Below are 23,779 nucleotides of genomic sequence, written 5' to 3'. Positions count from 1 at the left end.
TGTCTTCTGGGAAACATCTTCTCGGCAGTACTAAATGAAAAAAATATGATATTTAGGCAAAATAAGAAAATATACACATCTTTATTCTGTTTCAAAGTTTACACCCCTGGCTCTTAGTGCCTTGTTTTTCCTTCTGGAGTCCCTCAGTTGTCCTCAGTGTAAAAAGATGGATCTCAAAATCATACAGTCATTGTTGGAAAGGGTTCAAAAAGCTATAAAAGACAAATTTGTGGGACCTGAAGGATTTTTCTAAAGAACAGCAGGCAGTTTAACTGTTCAGGACAAACAAGGGACTCATGAACAACTATCACTAAACAAAAATAAACAGTTGTGGATCATTCAGTTAACAATTAAGAATTGCGTGTATGTAAACTTTTGAACAGGGCCATTTTTATAATTATATTATTGTCTCTCGTGGACATATCTGTAAATGTATTTTAAGTGAAATATCTTATTCAGGTCAGTACTGAATAAAAAATAACATGCATTTTGTATGATCCCTCTTATTTTGGTAAAATTAACATTTTGCAGATTTTTCAAGGTGTATGTAAACTAAAATGACTACAATTGAAAAAATAATTAATTAAAGATAAATATAAATATTTAAAAATAATAAACATGACAAAATTTAAATTTAAAATAATTTTTGAATGTTAATAAATGCTATTAAAATATATAAACATGTATAAACAGTACTAAAAGTGTCTATGATATTCTGGTCCCTAGATATGGTTTTGGTTTCTTTTTTTTAACACGTAGGGGATTTTTTCATACTTCATTCATCAATTGACACTCAGGATGTTTCCACATTAACTGAGAAGTGAAAGTAAAACAGATCAAAACTGTGTTCATAATGACTGATTATGTCCTCGCCGCCCATATAAACATCTGACTGAGCTACTTCATTCCTTTTGGGCCTGGTCAGAGCGTGCTTGTGCTTTCTAAGGGTTTGGTTATTGAGTAAGAAGCTTCAGTCAGTAATAAACCACAGGTGCCACAGTCTTATAGACACAGCATTGTGAAAGAGAAGAATTGGGCAACTAGCACATGCCAAAGAAAAATGAGCACACTTCTTGAATCCAAATAGCATCATTCCATACCTCAAACTCGTGGCGTTTCTCGTAAATGGGAATGAGGAGTCTCGCAATGTGTGTTATGAGCTCAAACCTCTCGGCTTTCAATAGACTCTCAACACACACCTCCAACTGCTCAACCAGGACGTCCTGTCACACAAGTACAACCAAAGTTTCACAAATGCATCTGTTGACTTGTATGTCAAACATATTCCTGATGTGGTCCTTTATGGGGTTTGATCTGACAGTGTTGTTTACCTCACTGTAGTACACATCTTGCATCCCTACGTCTTCTTTCATAGATCCTTCTTCATCAATGTTCTGGGTGATTTTCTTAAAAGCTGCCAGCCCACTCGGGAAATGCTCTGAAACAATAAGGTAACAAAAGAAGCAAAAAACTCTTTATATACAACAAATAAGAATCAAAAGTACATTTACAGTAAACCTCATAAAATGTTCTTTGCATGAAATGTGTTCTTGTGCAATACTTCTTTAAAACAAAGACGTCAAAGATGACGTCCTCTGGTACAACATTTTTTTTTAATCACATGTAGTGACATGTAGTGATATTAACACATTTTCATTCCTTGTGTGTGCAAATACAATTTGGGGCCACGATACATAAGCTATAGCATTATTAAAGATTACTCAAGAAAAGCTGATGATTAGGATTACAAAATAAATGCATTACTGTTACCAGCGCATGACTTCTGAGAAACATACAGCAGGTTTTTACACAACGCTATTTTCATCACTAGTTTCTAGCTATGTAAATTTGTGGGACTTGTGACACCCTTTTAGTTTGTGCACTGTAGAAGTTCAGGGTGGCAAAAACCTCTAAACTCCCAGAAGTTAACAAAATCGTTTGCTATTTAATGTTTTTTTTTTAAATAGATATTTTCTGCTAATACATGCTTTATCTAAAACAAAAATGGGTTCAGAATGCTATCCACAATACTTGACACACATTGTTTGAGTTTTTGCATAGCCATTTGCATGGCGCACCACAATTTAGGACTAGGACAGTAAAGTGCTTGTCCTGAGCAGGAGCATTATTTGCATGGGGAAATGAGGGAAATTACACGAGCCACAGGTATTTATTGGTTTTGTGTTGTTCATTATAAATAAATTATAAAATTATAAAATTATTATTAAATAAGCAAGAATTAATGTATCACTGTAATATGAGGCCAGACATGCTTTCTGATTTTAATTTCAGTGCAATCAGTGTAAAATACAGTTCCGGCTGATTTTTTAGACAGAATCTAAGAAAGAATGTCATTGATCCAAATAAATGAGCATGAGCTCTTTGTTGAAAGTAAAGAAACCTTAGCAAACTTACTTTTCCTGTGCAAATACTCTGCCACCAATGCAGCAACATGAACATTACACATAGCAGCCTGTGAAAACACAAGAGTAGACAAAAATAAGGCTCACACCACTAAGAAAACAAATCTCACATAGAGTGAACTTAACTTAAGGTCATCAGTGTCAACTGATTTAAAGGTACAGTTCACTCAAAAATGAAAATTTGCTAAAAAAAAAAAATGTGCTCGCACTCAGGCCATCCAACATGTAGATGAGTTTGTTTCTTCATCAGAACCGATTTAGAGAAATTCACCAATGGATCATTTGCAGTGAATGGGTGCCGTCAGAATAAGAGTCCAAACAGCAGATAAAAACAACACAGGAATCCACAAGTAATCCACACAACTCCAGTTCAAAAATGTGATCCTGGACCAAAAAAGCAGTCTTAAGCAGCATGGGTATATTTGTAGCAATAGCCAAAAATACACTGTATGGGTCAAAACTATCGATTTTTCTTTTATGCCAAAAATTTTTAGAATATTAAGATCATGCTCCGTGAAGATATTTTGTAGATTTCCTACCGTAAATATATCAAAACTTAATTTTTGATTACTTATATGCATTGCTAAGAACATAATTTGGACTACTTTAAAGGCAATTTTCTCAATTTTTTTTTATTTATTTTTTTGCACCCTCAGATTCCAGATTTTCAAATAGTTGTATCTCGGACATATTGTCATATCCTAAGAAACCATAAACCAATAGAAAGCTTATTTATTCAGCTTTCAGATGATGTATAAATCTAAATTTCATAAAATTGACTGGTTTTGTGGTCCAGGGTCACAAATGAGTGTATTACTATGTTTTTTTCACCTTTTTTGCCTCTCATTTTGACTGCACGCATTCACTGCAGAAGATCCACTGGTGAGCGAGTGATGCAATGCTAAATTTCTCCAAATCTGCTCTGAAACTACATCTCAGATGGCCTCAGGGTTGGAAAATATTTAGCAAATTTACATTTTTGGGTGAACTATTCCTTGAACTATTCATGTTTATATGTTTGACGCATCCATTGCTTAATGAACATCTGATGTAATCTTTTCCATTGTTGGATGTAATCCCTGTATGTGCCTAAAACAGAAATATTAGAGAACGCTGGCAAGGAAATGGCCTTTAGTCCAATTCAGTTCCTGTTTTTCATTCTGTGGGGGATATATTTACATTAAGAATTAAACATTGCTGCTAATCTAAGCATATCAGAAGAGTACGGAACAGATTAAACCCAATTATTAAATTATTTATAAATCACATAAACAGAAAAGGTTAAACAGCAATGAAAGTCTCTTGTGGACTGTTGTTAAAAGGCTCGACCAGAGTTCAGTCAGGCAAAGGCTGACAGGTGCTATTACGAAGTGCTATTTGTTTAAAGAATAACATAAACGTTCCTAACAGGAGGTGCTTTCCCAGAGGATTACTCAGCATTAAATATTCTAATAAAATATAACTGACTTTTGAGATGCAACAGAAATCCCCAAACAGATGGCCCAAAGCAACAAAATAAAACATTTATAAAACGCATCAAAAGATGATGCATGTGCATAAAGCCCAATAAAGTATAAATGTCTGACTAAATATATTGTGTAAGTTTCTGCCTGCCCATCGAACTAAAGTTGAATGAAAGTTATATAAACTTTAAACTTTGAAGTAAAATAAAATGTTTCAAAGATTGACTTATACAATGCTTTCTATAAAGTAAGCAAAAGTAAAAAAAAAAAAGTAAGCAAAGTAAAACATCAAACATAATGTATTTTTTAAAATGTTTCACTTGATCAATTAGACTGTACAAGAAAAGATGTTTACATCAAAAATGGAAGCTGATGGTTTAAAAAGAACTAGCATTTAATATATTATATATACACTACCATTCAAGTTTGGGTTCAGTAAGATTTTTATTGTTTTTTTAAACAAGTTTCTTATGCTCATCAAGGCTGCATTCATTTGATCAAAAATCCAGAAAAACTGTAATATTGTGAAACATTATTCAAATGTAAATATATATTAAAATGTAACTTATTCCTGTGATGCAAAGCTGAATTTTCAGCATCATTACTCCAGTCTTCAGTATCACATGATCCTTCAGAAATCATTCTAATACGCTGATTTATAATCAATGTTGAAAACAATTGTGCTGCTTAATTTTTGTTGGAACCTGTGATACTGTTAAAGTAAAAAAAAAAGTTAAAAAGAACAGCATTTATTAAAAAAAGAAATATTTTGTAACAATATAAACTACCATTTAAAAATTTGTGGTAAGAAAATGTTTATTCTTTCTTTCTTTTTTTTTTTTTTAAATTAATACTTTTATTCACCAAGGATGTTTAATTGATAAAAAGTGATAGCAAAACTGTTTTGTTAGAAAAATTGTTAGAAATTTTGTTCTAAAATTGTTTGAAAAGATTACTATTTTTAATAAATGCTGAACTTTTTGTTCATCAAAAAATCCAGAAAAAAAGAATTAGAAAAAAAAGAAAAAAGCTCCAAATAAAATATATAGCAGCACAACTGTTTCCAACACTGATAATAAATATTAAATAAGCAGTAATAAATAAAGTAATAAATCAGCATATTTGAATGATTTCTGAAAAATTATGTGACACTGAAGACTGGAGTAATGGCTGATGAAAATTCAGCTTTGCATCACAGGAATAAATTATTTAATGGAAAACCACTATTTTAAACTGTAATAAAATTTGGCAATATTACAGCTTTTTTTCTGTATTTTTGATCAAGCAGCCTTGATGAGCATAAGTGTTTTGTTTTGTTTTTTTTTTAAAACATTACAAATCTTATTGATCCCAAACTTCTAAATGGCAGTGCATATATTATATATATGTTGTGCTGTCAAATCAATTAATCACAATTTGTGAAAAAAAAATTGTGTTTACATAGTATATGTGTGTGTACTGTTTACAGTGTTAGGCAGTAACGCGTTACTGTAATTTGATTATTTTTTTAGTAACGCAAGCAATCCATACATACAAATAAAACAAAACAAATAATTTCAAGTTATGTGTAATAAAATGGAATGACATGGTGAAAAAGTATTGAAATGTTTTTAATACAAAAGCCTCTGCTGGTAACAACAGCTTCAAGACGCCTCCTGTATGGAGAAACTAGTCGCATGCATGTGATTTCGGCCCATTCTTTCACAGAGTCTTCAAATCTTGAAGGTATTGTGGGCCTTTTCTATGAACTCTGATCTTTAGTTGTTATTTTCTATTTGATTCAAGTCAGGGAAGTGGTTGGGCCATTCTAGCAGCTTTATTTTTTCTTTCTGAAACCAATTGAGAGTCTTCTTGCCTGTGTTTGGAATCATTGTCTTGCTGAAATGTCCACCCTTGTTTCATCATCATCCTGGTGCTCTAGGTGTTGGGACTGAACCAGCTAATATTAATTTTCACTGACAAGAGCAGGATTGCTTTCTAAGTACTGACAGATTTCAGTGGGTGTCTCGGCTTTCCATGTCTTTTACACCTCCTTTTCTTCATGTGTTCAGTACTTTTTCCCTGTGCCACTCCATTTTATTACACATAATTTATGAACTTAATTGTTTCGTTTTCTTTCTATGTATGGATTACTGAGTACTTAGTGGATTACTTTACTTCTGGTAAAAAGTTCAAGACAACAGCACCTTCGGAAATATATTTACTTAAAATGATGACGTGTTCAGTACTTATTTTACCTGCTGTATATATATATATATATATATATATATATATATATAAATATATATATATATATATATGATTCATATTACATAGGAATATGCGCCCCTAAAAGTAAAATCATCTTCACATGAAAAACAGACCACAAAAACAAATGCACAATACAAGATGCAAATACTTATGCCATTTATAAATTAACCAAAAAAAAAAAAAAAAAAATCAGCTTATGCATCTATAAAGCTTGTATGTTTTTGTTGTTGTTGAAAACTTAGCTATATTGTGTCGAAAACATACATTGTTTTGGTGAAACGATGTAAATTTATTGGTAATAAAATTGAAAACTGAATGAAACAATGTATGACATTACGATAAAGATCTGAAGAACAAACATTGCGTTTCCTCTGAAATTTCCACCGTAAAGCAGCTGATACGATCTGCAACCTGCGTGCAGTAGAATGACACTGAGTGTTTACTTACAGCTTCAGGGTGAGGTGAGGCTTAAAACTAGCCTACAGGCATCATGACTGAGCATCTCATTTCATCCATGTAGAATATGTTAAAGCCAAAACAAGCTGACATGGAGCCTTTCCAATGCGCCTGTACCATCAAAACACCTGTATCACATGTTTAAAATAACATACCTCAGAAAAGTCTCCATTCTTGCTGTGTGCTCGTGCCATGCTGTCCAGCCACGTCCGCCTGAGCTCCGGAGTGCTGGCGTACGATCGGGCCAGACTGTACTGAAGGTCGAGCAGCATTTCTGGGTCTTTTTCGTGTTCGCGCATCTGAGCAGTGGCCATCAAAACCGTACGAATTCTCATTGTCAGATTCTTCACTTCAGATGGAAATGTTGTGGTCTGGGGAGACATACAGATCAGACAGATTTTATCTATTAAAATATTAACAAATATTGACTAAAAAAGGCAAAAATACTACACAAGACATTTTGGCACACTATTATTGAAAGTCACATTCCTCTGTGCTATTTTTACATTTCTGGTCTATGCAAATCTTTTCGTCATGTGTAATGCCATATGTGACGCTGGACCACAAATCCAGTCATTAGTAGTACAGATGTATTCTCAAAATTATTGATTTTTCTTTCATGCCAAAAATCGCTAGGATATTAAGTAAAGATCATGTTCCATGAAGATATTTTGTAAATTTCCTACCATAAATATATCAGAACTTCATTTTCTGATTAGTAATTGCTAAGAACTTCATTTGGACAACTTTAAAGGCGATATCTTGCACCCATGAACGACTGCAATTACTTTGAAAATATTTCACTGTCTGCACTCAGTGATTTCTGCAATTTATTACATGGCTCTTTAAAATGTTTGAGGTTGTGAGGGAAAGAAGTACTGTGTGTTCAATGGGTTGTACTGTTCTTTTCACCTCTTTCCGAAAGTTGTGAGATATAAAAGCATGTGATCTAAGACCTTTATACAGTGCATGTCATTGTAAAGAACACTAAAAAAGTCTATTCCTCATAGTCTCGTTTTCACCTGTGTTAAATTTATGATATTTTCATTTCATTGTTTGGTCATGCTTTGTAGTATGTTTATCAGATTTTCTATGTTTCTATGTTTAACTTGTTTATAGGGATGCAAGCGCATAGTGCTAAAACCCTGCTGTAATTGTTAGAATGGCCAAGGATCCGCAATCTCCACGTAAAATTGATTGAGCAGACCAAACCATAAATCATAGAGACGTGAAATATGGAGGGATGGTAGTACTCACACCATCTACAACGTCACCAAAGCTCGCCCCAATCAGCCTGATGGGGGCGCTATAGCGATCAAAAGTACCAAATCGCTCATAACTCCTAAACCAATTATTGCAGGCTCAAGTGTCTTATGTTGTTGAAATCCTTGGTGAAATTTTTAGGGTATTTCGCATTTTTTGAACAACCTACTTTTGCGAACTAGTCCTAGGTTTTTCGCCCGTTTGGAACCAAACCAATGCAGGAAGATTCTCCGGAGAATGAAGGTCAATAATTATCAAAAAAAAGTTCAACTTTTGACTCACCGTCGCAAAGAGATGCCAAAATGCTTAAAGGGGAAGCGCTGCTTTTACTAAAATGGCTATGACTTTTGAATTGAATGAGGTATCTTTAAACTCAGAACACGAATGTAACAGCTGAATCTGAAATCATGTGAAAAAAGTCACTGGGTTTGGCCACTTGGTGGTGGTATAAGAGGGAAAAACATAAAAAAGGTTATAACTATGCAACCATTTGTTTATCGACATAAAAATCGGTATGCATGGTCTTGGTCCAATATGCCTGTGAATGTCTATAAAGACATTTGCATATCGCAAAAAACATGCTGCCACTGGCCAATGAAGTTGAGCACCTATTAGACAAGGTTAACGGAGGTCGATCGGAATAACACTCAGTGGGCCTGTTTGACTCACGACCCTAAAGGTCTGTGAGAAATTTGAAGGAAATCGGCCACTGGGGGGTGATATCGCATTTTTCAAAGACGTAAATAATTGCATATTGGACATATACGCACAATATTCCTATCATACGATAGAACTCCTCATTCCAAATAACTTTGCCTCTGGAATCACTGCTGTCAATCAAACTGTTTGTTAAATGTTTGAGATGTGTGTTGAGAAGATGTAAAAAAACAAAACAAAACAAAAAAAAAAAAAACAGTTCTAGGTTTTTCACTCAGTGTGGAAAAAAACATTGCAGTGCAAATCTCTGGACTTTCTCTGTCAATAATTATCAAAAAAAAAGTTGAAATTTACCCTTTTGGAAGCTATAATGGAGTCGTTTAGAAAAGGGGCCTGTCCAAATATACTCAAATAGCCTTGTGGTTAGTGTGCTGACATATACTGCGCAACTGCGTTCACAGCGACCCGAGTTCAATGCCCGTATCAAGGTCCTTTGCCAATCCCGCTCCTTTCTCTCTACCTAATACTTTCCTGTCATCTCTCCATTGTCCTATCTGAATTAAAAAAAAGTAACAAGAGCCCAAAAAATAACATTAAAAAAAAAAAAAAAAAAAAAAAACCTATAAAGCTTAAATGAAAACTCAAAACTTCACGAAATCGGGTGAGCATTTGCAATAGGTGATTCCAAACAAGCATGCAAAGTTTTATAAAGCTCGGACCACAGCAGTCATAAACATAAAGCCGTCATATTTCTATGGTAAATTACCTGGAATTGCCAAAATTGCTGTTTTTAAATCATTGATTTCGGTGGTTATAGGCTTGCTAAAGAATATGTAATGTCTTTTTTCATATGTGCTTAAATGCCTTAAAGCACTTGAAACCCGGTAATCGCTGCTTGCAGCAATATTATTAACTGTATTTAAATTATTTTTATAATTTAATATTTCTCACTAAGATTTGTACACATCCAGTTTCATTGCAGGATGATGATTTGTTTTATTTCTGTTATGCAGCACTTCGGTCAGCACTCAAGGTGCTTTTAAGATGCTATACTTTACAGTAAAATAAAACCATGAAACATTATAATGTAATAAAAAAAGTGTTACAAAAGCAGCAAATCCATTTTTCTATTAATTTACATTAGCATAAATATATATATTTTTAAAATTTCTGTACAGTTTTTTTGCTTAATTCTATTCATTAAATTTAAATGTGTGTATATTTAGAGCATTCTGTTCACTTTATCTTACACCAGTATAACAGTGTGTATGCACAGTCCAGAGTTTGCGCATATTAACGCTGTTTATTTTTCATAAATCCAGATAAATGCATTGCTAGATTTATACATCAGGTCTCTGATGGTGCAAATGTGTTTTGTCTTGCTCGATTAACAAATTATAAAAAAGTTGCTTTATTTTTAATGGCTTTCAAAGAGTGTTGGGGATTTTTACCATCCGTCCAACCCACAAATGATGCCTGTGTGAACAGCCCCTTAATGAGAATAATTTATGAGGTAGTTTGAAAATGACTGCAGATTCCAGCTTGCATTTTCTACTGCACCTTCATGGCTTTATCACTGTTGGCAAAGTTGTTGATGATGGACAGTGACTCCTGGAAACGTGAGCTGCCGGTTAGCGCCACATCAGCGATAAGCTGGCTCACAGCGATGATGATCTAATGGTCAGAGGGGGAAAAAAGACACACATTATTGTACTTGTTTACAGAAGAATTCAAAATCAGTGAAGGTCATGCTTGAAATTTGAGAAATGCATCTGAGAAAAGAAGAGTGAAGAAAAAGAAGAAAATCAAGTCAAATCTAACTTGAACATAATTGTCCATTAGGCTGAAATATATGCAAATGTGTTATGTAAAATAATGCAGCCAGTATGAAAATATGACTTAATTGTGTGTAACTGCCAGCTATGAAATTTGCCTTGGCAAGGCAAAGGAGTCAGCAATTTTATTTCACAGATGTCTAAAATGTCATTTCCATCACAGGATGCTACTAAACACTATACATTGTGTGTCTTGTGATGCGTTAGGGAGCATTTACATGACACTGTATTTTAACTAAAAATAAAAACTTGTTATGCATTTTGGTCGTTTATTTACAAGACAACACACATCACTGTCAACCCTGATATTTACTGTGATATTTACATTGTAAGCAAAAGAATTAAAGGTGAAAGAGTGAAAAGTGAGTTCATTTACAGTACTAAATGCCCTCAAGGCCTAAACTGCCTTCATAAAAGCTAAAGGAATGCCCTCATACAGTACATTGTTTCATGGAGTGAAAGTGCAACCAAAAAAGTACAGTTTGCAGATTCGTCTAAAAGCATTGTGAATTCGGTGTGACTAACAAAAGACAATTTGTTTTTATTTATGAGGGTGCGATTGAAATGTATGTTATAAAACAAAAAAGTTATTGTTTTGCATCGAGTAGAAATGATGCAGATGCCTTAAGACAGGGGTGGCGAACTCCGGTCCTGGAGAGCCGCAGCCCTGCAGAGTTCAGCTCCAACCCTAATTAAAACTCACCTGCCTGTTGCTTTCTAGTAACCCTTCAGACCTTGATTAGCTTGTTCAGGTGCGTTTGATTAGGGTTGAAGCAAAACTATGCAGGCCTGCAGCTCTCCAGGACCGACGTTCGCCAACCCTGCCTTAAGACATGTGAGACAGTGATATTCAACTGAAGTTCAAACAACAAGTGAATGTGGCTTGACCAGTCTCACTGGCACCATGACGTCATAAGAGCACATTCAAAGACATTAAGACACCTAGACTAGACTGTCTACCTAAAATTCCAAAACATCAGATCGCACGCAAGTCACATGCACGAACATGAACATTGTGATGAATTTAAACAGTCTTACTGTTAGATCCTGTACTACCACACAAATGTTTGCAGACTTTTTTTTAAATCAAACAAGGATGCACAAATTGGTCAACAAATTGACAGTACCTTTTACAAAAAAAAAAAATTTCAAATAAATTCTGTTATTAAAAAAACGCAAAAAAAAAAAAAAAAAAAAAAAAAAAAAAAAAAAAAAACGCAAAAAAAAAAAAAATCACAGTTTCCACTAGGAGTCGACCGTTTAACGGCGCCAATATTAAGCATTTTTATTGTTATCGGTAATTTTGACTGAAAAATTTATAAGCATTTAAACAAAGTCTTTTGTCAGAGCCCTTGTTATTCATAATTTTGACATTAATTTTGATTTTTATAGCAGACACATTAATTGGTTCAAAATATTGGTTATCGGTCTGCATCAGGATCGGTCAACTGTTAGTTTCCACAAAAAAAATTCACAAATTTTCACCGTTGATAATAATAAATGTTTCTTGAGCTCCAAATCAGCATATTACAATAATTTCTTAAGGATCATGCGACTCTGGAGTAATGGCTACTGAAAATTCAGCTTTGCTGGGGGGAAAAAATCCATTTTTATTTTCAATTATAATAGAAAACAGTTATTTTAAATTGCAATAACATTTCACAATATTACTCTTTTTACTGTATTTTTAAATTAAAAAAAGCAGTCCAGCTGAGCAAGAGAGTCTTCTTTCAGAAACATTTGAAAAATCTTAACCCTTCAGGTTTTATGACTGTTTTATAAGGTGTGAAAACACCAGTTAAAACTGGTTTATTTTGTCATCTAAAGTTACGCTACAGTTCAAACGTTTTAGGTTAGTACTTTTTTAAAAGAAAAATTAATATTTTATTCAGCAAGGATGCTTTATTTTGATTTAAAAAAAGAAATTAATAATCTTCCAAAAGATTTCTACTTCAAATAATTGCGTTGTTAAAACTCTTTTCATTAAAGAATCCTAAAGAAAAAAAACTTCTGAAGGTTCACGTGACACTAAAGACTGGAGTCAGTGTTTCCCATTTATTAAAGGAGAAGTCCACTTCCAGAACAACAGTTTACAGATAATGTACTCACCCCCTTGTCATCCAAGATGTTCATGTCTTTCTTTAGTCGTAAAGAAATTAGGTCTTTTGAGGAAAACATTGCAGTATATTTCTCCATATAAGGAACTGATATGGTGCCCGATTTTGAACTTGCAAAATACTGTTTAAATGCCATTCCAAATGCGGTTGTAAACGATCCCAGCCGAGAAGGAAGGGACTTATCTAGGGTCTTATCTGAAGAAAGAAAGACATGAACATCTTGGATGACAAGGGGGTGAGTACATTATCTGTAAATTGTTGTTCTGGAAGTGGACTTCTTCTTTAACTAGACTGTGGCGGCCTGTTTCATAATAAAGCAAAAATACATTTATTAAAGGACTTAAACGTTGTTTTTCGTGCTATTGCCTCTGCAAGTATCTGTCAAAGAACTAAAACCAAAAGCGTAATTTGGCTTAATCCCTTTATCAAGTCTGTTTGCGCTGCTTGACTGTTTCATTGAAGCTCGCACTTAGTTCAGGCGATCAGCTCGTGATCTGCTGTTTGCCGCGTCTCAGAGTGTCACCTTTAATTGACACTGAATGTGGTGAACATTGTTTTTGAATGTGCTGTGAGTTTGGCAAGCGCTTGGGAACGCAACAGGCAGCATAATTTTTTAACATTTTAATGGGCGAATATTTACAGTATTTCACTAGATTTGAAATGACACGCGTTTGTAAACCTGTTTTCATTGAAGCTGGAGTTTTCCACCAAAGTAAAAGCTCAACTACAGTTTCTGCCAACATAAAAGTTCATAGGTTTATCTCTTGCAAGCGCTCTTATCACTGTTGTTCCATAAGCGCCACCTGCTGTCAGAGAATGAAACTCAGCCTGTCTGCTGTTTTTGTTTTATGCAGGTTATAGCAAAACTTCACAAAGTTAAAGTCAGACCATTCTTATTTTGCTTTAAATGCTGAAATTATACAATCAAATTTAAATAAAACTGCTCATGCTACATGTGTGTATCATCTTTCTTTGTATTGTGAAGAAAATGCAGTGGTTGGTTCTAATGGCTTTTTTATTAAATATGTTTATCTGTTGTAGTAGCAGCAACTGCAAAAACAGTTTCATGCCCTGGAAAAAATATTTATGGCCGGTAAATTTTCTCAAGTCACCAAATGTTAGTTTCAGACCCAGCTTTCAAGTGTAGAAATTAGGACAAAAGTATTGTAATTTCTCTACTGTAGAGTAAGGTAAAATAATATGCCTGTGAGAATACTTATTTTCATTTATTTCACTATGCAATTGTTTTACAGTATATGGCTATTACTCTCATAGGAATAATAATAAAAAATGATTATTGTGTGAGTGTAATTTGGACTGCGCCACTATATCACAACTAAAAAGAGGATTGAGTCCACTTTAAACCTCAAGTACAAGTCAGTTCACCAGCTTTTGTTTAGTTTGCACACTGAACCTGTGTTGGAGCCCTTAATTTTGAAAAGTGCACCAGATAGTTGAATTTAACTTTAGGGACCCCCCTTTGGGACCCCCCTAGAGGGACCGAGGTCCACCCACCACAGTGTCATACCGCTTTTCCATCACAGGAACAAGTTACATACTAAAATGTATTTAAATACAAAACATACATTTTAAACTTTAACAGTATTTCACAATATTATAGTTTTACTGTATTTTTAATCAAATAAACACAGCCTTTGTAGCCTCTTAGCCTATTAAACATCTTTGATTTATTATTTTTGATCATTTAAGAACATTGAAATAATAAAATGTGAAACATCAATTAAATCGATCACATTTGATCTATTACCTGATAATTTGTTTAACAACATGCAAATAATAATTTGCACTTACAATGTTGGTAAAGTTTTTGCATTAAAACAGTAGTGTGTTATGACGTTGTAAACGCTCATTAAAGCGTCTTATTTATCAGCCCAATGCTGCAAGGCTCATTAATCACCTCTTTTGGTCTTAAAACATGTAACCTTGAAGTAACCACCCATATTTTTAGGCATTAGGTTATGGTACTCCTCCATGTTACACAAACGCCTCCCCCACATCCAAATGATCTTTTACCGTAAAGTACTGCGCAACAGCTGACCGTTGACAAGAAAAAAATGTAAGTAATGGGCCAAGAAGTTTGCTGACACACAGTAAGATAAGATGTCCAATATTAACAAGGAACAGAAAGGCTAGATTTGTCATCAGATTTGCAAGCACAGAATTGTTTTCCAAGAATAAATAATGTTGGGGCATGTGTGCATGTTACAATTGGGAAAAAAAAGAACTAGCTCTGTAAGGTTGAGGAGGCTAATTGGAGATGTTACATTGGCATGTACAGTTGCAAGAAAGTGTCATTATATACCTGTAAGTGCATGCGCAGGAAGTTTTTCCTCTTGGTGTACTCAAAATTGTTTTTCATGAGCAAGTAAAGAAGAGCAGATGCTTCCCCACGGAGGACACTTAGTTTAGACATACAGCACTTCAAGACTTCATAACACAGCGAACCACACAGAGTTACACGGCCCTTAAAAAGAGGAACCTGGAACTAAAACATATAGAGTGAGACACATTAATGTTCAAGTAGAAAATACTGGAACATCTTGGAAACATCTCTGCTGTTTACATTTGAACCTGTTCTGAACCTGTATGCTAAAAAATGTTTACAAAAAAAATAATAAAGCTGCATCTTTTGCATTAACATTTGGATTGGGAATGACATAAGACTGAGACATGAAGAGACAAGAAATCACTGTTTTCTGAGAGAACTATTCTTTTAAAAGTTTGTAAAAGAAATATACTGATTTTACCTTGATGATAAAAGCTCGCAGAGAGGCAAAGATGTGTTTGATTGCTGACTCTGATTGTCCGACTTTTAATAAAGTGAGGTACGTGTCAAAGATCTTTGTCATCAGAGCATTGTGACCATCACTGTCCAGCAGCTGATTCTGTTAGGATCCAATTAATTATATTATCAGTTTATGAAAGAATCAACCTATCCAACCAGCAGTTAAACATTTTGCTTCAGTATGAACAACACGACAAGAAGAACTGCAGCTTATTCCCTCTACTTTGAGTCTTGGTGATTACCTTGAAACTCTGAGTGAAGAGTGAGAGGACGTCCAGCACGATAAGGCAGGCCTCTGTCGACATGTTCCCCTCAAGCAAAGACTGATGATTTATCTCTGCTTCTGTGGGACCTCCAGCTGAAATACAAGATTACACAAACACATGTTAATGTTACAACTGGCTTTACTCAAGTTTTGTAAAAAATTCTGTAGTTTTCGTGTTAATCCCATAGTCATACGATTCTAGAAAACAGACTCATGTGAGATTCAAATTATAGTTCGAGCTAAAAGACATTTAGTACTATAGTCAATTATAGTAAGGGAACTTAAAGAAGAACTCCACTTCCAGAACAACAATTTACAAATATTTTACTCATCCCTTTGTCATCCAAGATGTTCATGTCTTTCTTTCTTCAGTCGTAAAGAAATTGTGTTTTTTGAGGAAAACATTTCAGCATTTTTCTCCATATAATGGACTGATATAAAGAATGATATCAAATTAGTATAGTAAAGTATAGTTCCACTTTAGCACAATCAAATATACTGAAGTATATCTTTACTTGGGACTTCAGCACTACTTCCGCACAATTACAAGTAGTTGGAAAATTAGTTGTTCCAATTTAGTAGACTTTAAATGTACCAGTTTAGTATAGTAAAAGTACAACTGCAGGGTATTTTTATTAAGTACATCATTTGTAAATGTATTTGTAGTATACTTAGCATGCAATAAATGTATTTTAAATACATTTTAGTATATTTATTTTTCACTAAGGTAATGTAGTTTTTCACAGAACGAAAGGGAATAAATAACATGAGTACACCAATTACCCATGTTCAGGGTCAACGAGGTGTCCATAGTGCTAAACTGTTGCAGCTTCGCTTGCATTAGGCTTCCTCGACCTCGCAGCACCGGCATGGTCTGAGACTTCCTGTCAGATGAGAAGAGTTTTGACACCCAGGGTTCCTGGCTTCTAAAAAAAAACACACACAATAAACGTGTATTGTCCACTGCAATGTTAATCTTGATACCACAGCTTATTTGAAAACACAGGGGGTAATGAAATATAAAGATCTGGTTTTGATGGCACGATAGCAGACAGCACGTCGCAGCTGTGGTTCATGTAAATATAAGTTCTGAATGTGGTTGATTTTTGGCTGGCTGGTTGCTAAGTCATTCTGAGTGGGTTGATAGTCCCTATCAAGCATACCGGCTGATGTTTCGCCTGCCCGCATAACGAAACTGGACTATGCAGATCCTACAAGACAGAGAACACTGAAAATTAGTGTACTGTGTGATAGAAAGAAATAAATATATATATATATATTCAAGCAATTTTCAGGGGCAGAAACCCAGATTATGATCTGGAACATTTTGTAAGTATGCAGTTGCTTCCAGCTACACAAGCTGGATTTCATTATTTGTCAAAACATGAGTCTGGAAGGATTAGTTCACTCCGGAATTATAATATCCTGGTAATTGACTCAGCCCTATGTCATCCAAGATGTTCATGCCTTTCTTTCTTCATTTGAAAAGAAATAAGGTTTTTGAGGAAAACATTCCAGGATTTTTCTCCATATAGTGGACTTCAAAGGGACCTAACAGGTCGAAAGCCTGAAAATTTCTATGCAGCTTCAAAGGGCTCTACACGATTCCAGATGAGGAATATGGGTCTTATCTAGTGAAACGATAGGTCATTTCCTAAACTTTTTAACCACAAAAGCTCATTTTGCACTAGCTCGACCTCACGCATTACCTAGTCATGTTGGAGAGGTCACGCATGACATAGGTGAAGTACTGACCCAGTGGCTACAGAGCAAACATGCAAAGAAAGTCAAATGCCTTTTACAAAAACAGGTTAAACGACGATGTTGGATGATTTTGAAATTGGAAGACAAAATGAGATGGAGTTTTTCGCCCTACCCCACCCTTTTAAACTGGAGTACACAAATGAGGAACTAACCACGTGACCTATCTAACATTAGTACGTAATGCGTTAAGTCACGGATGTGCATCCCAGAGCTTGTGGTTAAAAAGTATATACATTTTTATTGTTTTCAAACAATGACCTATTGTTTCACTAGATAAGACCCATATTCCTCAGCTGGGATCGTGTAGAGCCCTTTGAAGCTGCATTGAAACTGCAATTTGGACCTTCAACCTGCTGATCCCCATTGAAGTCCACTATATGAAGAAAAATCCCGGAATGTTTTCTTCAAAAACCTTAATTTCTTTTCAGCTGAAGAAAGAAAGACATGAACATCTTGGATAACATGGGTGTGAGTAAATCATCAGGAAATTTTAATTCAGTAGTGAGCTAATCCTTTAAAGCAACACAACTGTGTGCTGCATTCTTAGCGAAGACACAATTTACTTACATTCAGCAAAAATGCATTAAATGTATCAAAAGAGACAGTAAAGACTTTTCTATTGTTACAAAAATATGAGTATTTCAAATAAACGCTGTTCTTCAAAACTTTATAAATTTATAAAAGAATCCTGAAAAATATATCACTGTTACACAAAAATATTAAGCAGCACAAATGTTTTTAACATTGATAATGATAAGAAATAAAGAGTTTATTTGCATGTTTTTTTATTATGTTATCATGTTTTTATTGTGTTTTATTACACGGCTCCGTGGAATACTGAATTCTGATTGGTCAGTTACCACATTCCAAGGTTTGATATTCCCAGATAACAACTAATAACACAGACTCATCCAGGTAACTGCCTTTTGGTTGGCTAATAACATATAAAAACTCAATTCAATATTATGAGTACAATTATTTAATTAATTGTATCATCCTGATAACGCGGACTCGCTCTCTCGTTTCATACAAACGCAGTTGCTGTCATTTTGCGACGACTTTTTTGTCGGCTACACAGTAATGGATTACAAGATAACAAACTGCTGATTTTGAAACATTTTCATCTAAAATCAATATTTTTATCGCCATAATTATTTATGATTTTAATTATTTATTTATATATATGTGGTATGACTGCACCTTAAACGCCCGTCTAGTTTGAACGCCGCTTCCTAGCAACTGCTTTCTTCATGGAAGCTTTGCGTTCCAATAATTCAACTCAGATCAATGTGTTACGTTTAATTATTTACTTTTGTGGTAAGTAGCCGTGTAATAAGCAGAATAATGTATATCCAGCCTTTTGCTATCGCATAATAAAGCCCTTTCGTCATATACAACAGCCATCCGCTTCTGGCTTTATTCTGCGATAGGAAACGGCTGGATGTACATTATCCCTTACTTATTGTGTTAGTTAGCTGTATTTTTTGTTATTTTTTACCTAATCAAATTAACACAACTGCAGTTTGATTGAGATTAATTGGAATGCACAACGAAAAAACATGATTTTTGAAAATTGTTAAAAACAGAGTTGTCTGTTTTTGCAAAAGAACTCTTCAAATGTTTTTGAGCAACATTGTTTTTGAGAATGACTTCTGTAGGATCATATGACACTGAAGACTTGAGTAATGATGCTGAAAATTCAGCAATAAATTACTTAATTCAGGAATATATGACATTTTAAATTTTCACAACATTACTGTTTTACTGTATTTTTGGTCAAATAAATGCAGCCTTCTTTCAAAAAAAAAAAAAAAAAAAAAAAAATCTCATGTTTCAATGTTTTACTGTCTCATTGTGTAGTTACACAAGATTCAGACACACATGAATAATTAGATCAACACTGGTCAAACAAGTACGACACCTCATGGGAAATGTCACTTACTCGAGCAGACTGAGGAAGTTCATGACGTCTTGTGGACTGACTTTAGACCAGTAGACCATCAGAGTGTCTACAGAAAGACATTGAGTAACACAGAAACAGAAGCATTAATGCAATATAGCTCAACTCTTCCTGTTCACAGTGACATTCTCAAAAATTTAAGGACACAAAGACAGCTGATCCACAAGGTTCCCATGCTCTTTGACCAAAAACCAAAAAGATTTTTTTCCAGAAATGATTTCATTGATTACTGGGATGGATTTCAGATAGGTTTTGGTTTTAACAGATTTAAATTATTATTCTTATACTGTACAAATGTCTCCAGTTAGAATCTCAAAAGAGCAATAATGTTCGTTGTAATGTTGTCTTATAATGTTGTGAGTGCTATTTTAGAGAATACAAAACTAGACATTCTATAGGAATTTCTGAATGTAAATCACAATTGCAGGAGGTTTTCTATGAGCACTAAAATCAGAGTTTCTCAATCCTGCTTTATATTTTACATGTCTCACTTATTGGACACACCCAATCAAGACTGAGCGTTACTCTACAAATGAGCCGGTAAGATGATGTGGGAGTCATCTACAGTGTGTGGTGCTGGGAAAGCCAAGAGCAGGGACGGTTTAATGGTTTAATGTGATACCTGTCATAAGAAACGCATGTTCGCCCACAGAACTCCAACAAACGTTCAACAGATTTCCACAGAATTGAAACACCCGTCATTTAAAGATCAACAACAGCTGCCACCCCAGGTCACAACCTGCCCTGTTCTGCATATTACAGTACGCGGCATATTACAGTATGTGGTTGAGAGCGTGGTTTTTGTCTTTGGTGTCTAAGGCATCGCTTTGGGGTCGTTGGGGTACCTGGCTGGTTGCTAAGTCATTCTGAGTGGGTTGTAGGGTGTTGGTTGGTTGGTTGGCTGGTTGCAAAGAAAATTTCTTGGGGGTTGCTGGTAGTTTTGAAAAACCACTAACCCAGAATATGAACTATAGTAATGCTGGAGAAGAGAGCCTGTGACTATAGGATTAAAGCTGATCTGAAAGTAAGGATAAAATAATATGACTACAATTCCGAGGGTGTTTTATGATGCTAAAGTGTGCTTACCATCAGACAAAGTTCTTACGATATGCAGGAAACACAGAAGCAGCCCTCTGATCTCATACTGCCCCAAACGGCCAGCGGCGGGTACGCTGCTCATAGTGGAACCGCGTCTGTGTAACTGAGCAGAAGTGCAAGGAAGAAATGTAAAAAATTATGTATGATTTGTGTGATGTTAAATAAGATACCTTACCTGGGTTTTTTTTTTTTTTTACATTTAACGAGTAATGCATTACTTGTTAAATTTATATCATAACAACATAAGTTGTTTTTGTTAATACACGTTACTGTATATTTAAAATGATAGTTCACCCAAATTCAAAATTCTTATGTCGTTTCAAAACCATAAGGCCTTTTTTCATCTTTGGAACACAAATTAAGATATTTTTGAAGATATGTGAGAGCTTTCTGACCCTGCATAGACAGCCACTCAACTGACATGTTTAAGACCTAGAAAGGTAGTAAGAACATCATTAAAATAGTCCATGTGACATCAATTGTTCAATCGTAATATTATGAAGCTACGAGAATACTTTTTGTATGCAAAGAAGTGGTACTCTCGTGAGCGCACATCGAAGACTGGCACGAAAGAGAAGAAATTGTTGATTGTTATCTTTGTTTTCTTTGCACACAAAAAGGATTCTTGTAGCTTCATAAAAATTAAGGTTGTACCACTGATGTCACATGGACTATTTTAACAATGTAACAGACTACCTTTGTGGGCCTTGAATGTGGTAGCTGTGTTGCTGTCTATGCAGGTCAGAAAGCTCTCAGATTTCATCCAAAATATCTTCATTTGTGCTGCAAAGATGAACGAAGGTCTTGCGGGTTTGGAACGACATGAGGGTGAGAAATTAATGACATCTAATGAAATGAATTCCAATGAAATCTACTTTAATACTGTGACGGTAAAGCTGAATTTTCAGGATCACTAATCTAGTAATCAGCATCACATGATCTTTTAGAAATAATTTTAATATGCTAATTTGGAGCTCAAGAAACATTTCTTATCATCACTGTTGAAAACAGTTTTACTGTTTATATTTTTGGTTGAAACAGAAATCTTTTGTAACATTCTAAATGTCTTTACTGCTACTTTAATGAATTCTTGGTAAATAAATACATTCATGTATCTTAATTTTTCTATAAAAACTACTAAAGTAATAAAATTAGCTTGTTTTATAGAGTAACACAATATTGCAACGTTACTTCAAAGAGCAGGTCATATGGGTTTTCGAAAAATATATTTTTTGCCGTTTGTAACGTAGCTATCCTTAAATGTAAACAGTCCACAAACTTGTTCAAAAAAGTGCATGATGAATAAAGATATTGCCTCTCAAAAGAGAGAGTCGATTCTGAATCGCCTTAACAGGTTATCATATTTTCAAATCTTCTGCCTGTTACCAATCTACGTCACTAGGTATTATTACCATATTAGCATAATCCCCACCTGCCTGCGAAATACGAACAGTCTGACCTGACCACAAACACTTCCGCTAGCTAGTGTGTAGCTAGTGTCAAGAAGACAGTATTTTCCACGCTGTGAAAAAAAAGTTCGTTTTGTTTTCATTGCTGTAAGTTGATGATGTGAAGAATCAGTAGTTAAAATTCATTTTTGCCATGATACCACAGCAATACAATTCAAATCTTTTGTTGTGTGCTCGTCATTTTAATGACCTAATTATAATAATCCCATAATACCCATAATCTAGGAGAGTCCAACGCCAGATTTGCTAAATGCTTGTCCATGAAAGATAAGTCTTTACCTTCTTTATTTAGACCACCAAGCATCTCAGAATCACTCAATTCTCAATTTTTGATATGCTAATATGTGATGTATACCTGTGCAGCTTTAGGTTTCCAGGTAAACCACGATATTACTGTCTTACTGAAATAGTTCTAATAATTCGCTGTGAAACCACTTTTTCCTAAAAATGTGTCGATTAACGTAGACTGTCATTGTCCTAATTACTTTGGAAGGAGAAGCCCACTTTCAAAACAAAGATTCACATATAATGTACTCACCCCCTTGTCATCCAAGATGTTCGTGTCTTTCTTTCTTCAGTCGTAAAGAAATTATGTTTTGTGAGGAAAACATTTCTGCATTGTTCTCCAAATAATGGACTGGTATGGTGCCCTGATTTTGAACTTACAAAATGCAGTTTAAATGCGGCTTCAATGATCCCAAATGCGAAACGATCGGTTATTTTCATTAAAAAATACAATTTAAATACATTTTAATCTCAAACGCTCGTCTCGCCTTTCTCTCCCTGAACTCTGTGTATTCTGACTCAAGACAGTTAGGGTATGTTGAGAAACTCCAATCGTATTTTCTCCCTCAACTTCAAAAATCATTTCAAAATCATCCTACATCGTTGCAGAAGTACCGACCCAGTCTTTGGAACGTGAACATGCAAAGGAGATCAAACACCTTAACAAAAAAAAGGTAAAACAGCGATATAGGACGATTTCGAAGTTGAGGAAGAAAATGAGATGGGAGTTTTTCATCATACCCTGTCACGAACCGGAACAAAAACAGTCCAGGCAGAGTAAGACAAGACGAGCGTTTGGCATTAAAAAAGTGGTATATTTTAAAATGAAAATCATTGATCGTTTCGCTAGATAAGACCCTTCTTCCTCGGCTGGGATAATTTACAAAAGCATTTGGGATCGTTGAAGCCGCATTTAAACTGCCTTTTGGAAGTTCAAAATCGGGGCACCATAGCAGTCCATTACATGAACAAAAATGCTGAAATGTTTTCCTCAAAAAACAATTTCTTTATGACTGAAGAAAGAAAGACACGAACATCTTGGATGACAAGGGGGTGAGTAAATTATTTGTAAATTGTTGTTCTGGAAGTGGACTTCTCCTTTAATAATAAAGAATGTAGTGTAGCGCACAGACTTTATAACCACTTTATAAAACTGCTGTTCATTTTGCTGCACCAGGAGTTATAGGGTTAATGCGGGGTGATACAGCCGTTCTGCGTTCTAATTAAAAGTTAAGACCCGGAGCGTCTTTTGTCTTTTTTCGGTCATTACAGTAGACATGTTTTGGTTTACAAACTGTATTGTTTCATCAGTCACGTTAGCACTCGGCTACGTATCCACCATTATTGTTTTGTGAAGTGTTTACAGTGTAGCAGCTACACTTTAGCTGTGGGCATGATTCACTTGCACTGTATATGGAAAGACCAATCACAACAGACTTGTTCAGTGACCAATCAGAAATCGTTTCGAAATCACTAAGAAATGACTCTAATATTAAATGTATATTCTGAGAAAATGACAATGCTTTCTGTCCTTAGATGCATTTAAACATATTGTAGGGGAGTCTAACACAATATTAGGACAATTTACAAAACCATATGACCTGCTCTTTAAAAATAACATTCCCCAACACTTGCCGCCTGTAGTGTAATCATGGCTGTGTCTGTTTC

General features: G+C 34.8%; 1 protein-coding gene across 3 annotated transcripts in view; it reads right to left on the bottom strand.

Moving 5' to 3' along the window:
- dock11 (dedicator of cytokinesis 11) overlaps positions 1–23,779 on the bottom strand; it is a 101,273-nt gene that overhangs the window by 17,911 nt on the left and 59,583 nt on the right. For 2 of the 3 annotated variants that reach the window (XM_051114272.1, XM_051114274.1), the window contains 12 exons: positions 20,346–20,460; positions 19,242–19,308; positions 16,699–16,746; positions 16,319–16,461; positions 15,513–15,628; positions 15,233–15,370; positions 14,788–14,970; positions 10,073–10,186; positions 6,748–6,963; positions 2,416–2,473; positions 1,332–1,438; positions 1,101–1,223 (listed from right to left, as the gene is read on the bottom strand). In XM_051114272.1, coding sequence (XP_050970229.1) covers positions 1,101–1,223; positions 1,332–1,438; positions 2,416–2,473; positions 6,748–6,963; positions 10,073–10,186; positions 14,788–14,970; positions 15,233–15,370; positions 15,513–15,628; positions 16,319–16,461; positions 16,699–16,746; positions 19,242–19,308; positions 20,346–20,460 — 1,428 coding nt within the window. The remainder of the gene's footprint in view (positions 1–1,100; positions 1,224–1,331; positions 1,439–2,415; positions 2,474–6,747; positions 6,964–10,072; positions 10,187–14,787; positions 14,971–15,232; positions 15,371–15,512; positions 15,629–16,318; positions 16,462–16,698; positions 16,747–19,241; positions 19,309–20,345; positions 20,461–23,779) is intronic. The other variant, XM_051114273.1, reaches the window with a different exon arrangement.

This window comes from Labeo rohita, chromosome 7 (assembly GCF_022985175.1).
Source record: "Labeo rohita strain BAU-BD-2019 chromosome 7, IGBB_LRoh.1.0, whole genome shotgun sequence".
In the NCBI taxonomy this organism is placed as follows: domain Eukaryota; kingdom Metazoa; phylum Chordata; class Actinopteri; order Cypriniformes; family Cyprinidae; genus Labeo; species Labeo rohita.
This window is presented reverse-complemented; position numbering and strand designations above follow the sequence as displayed.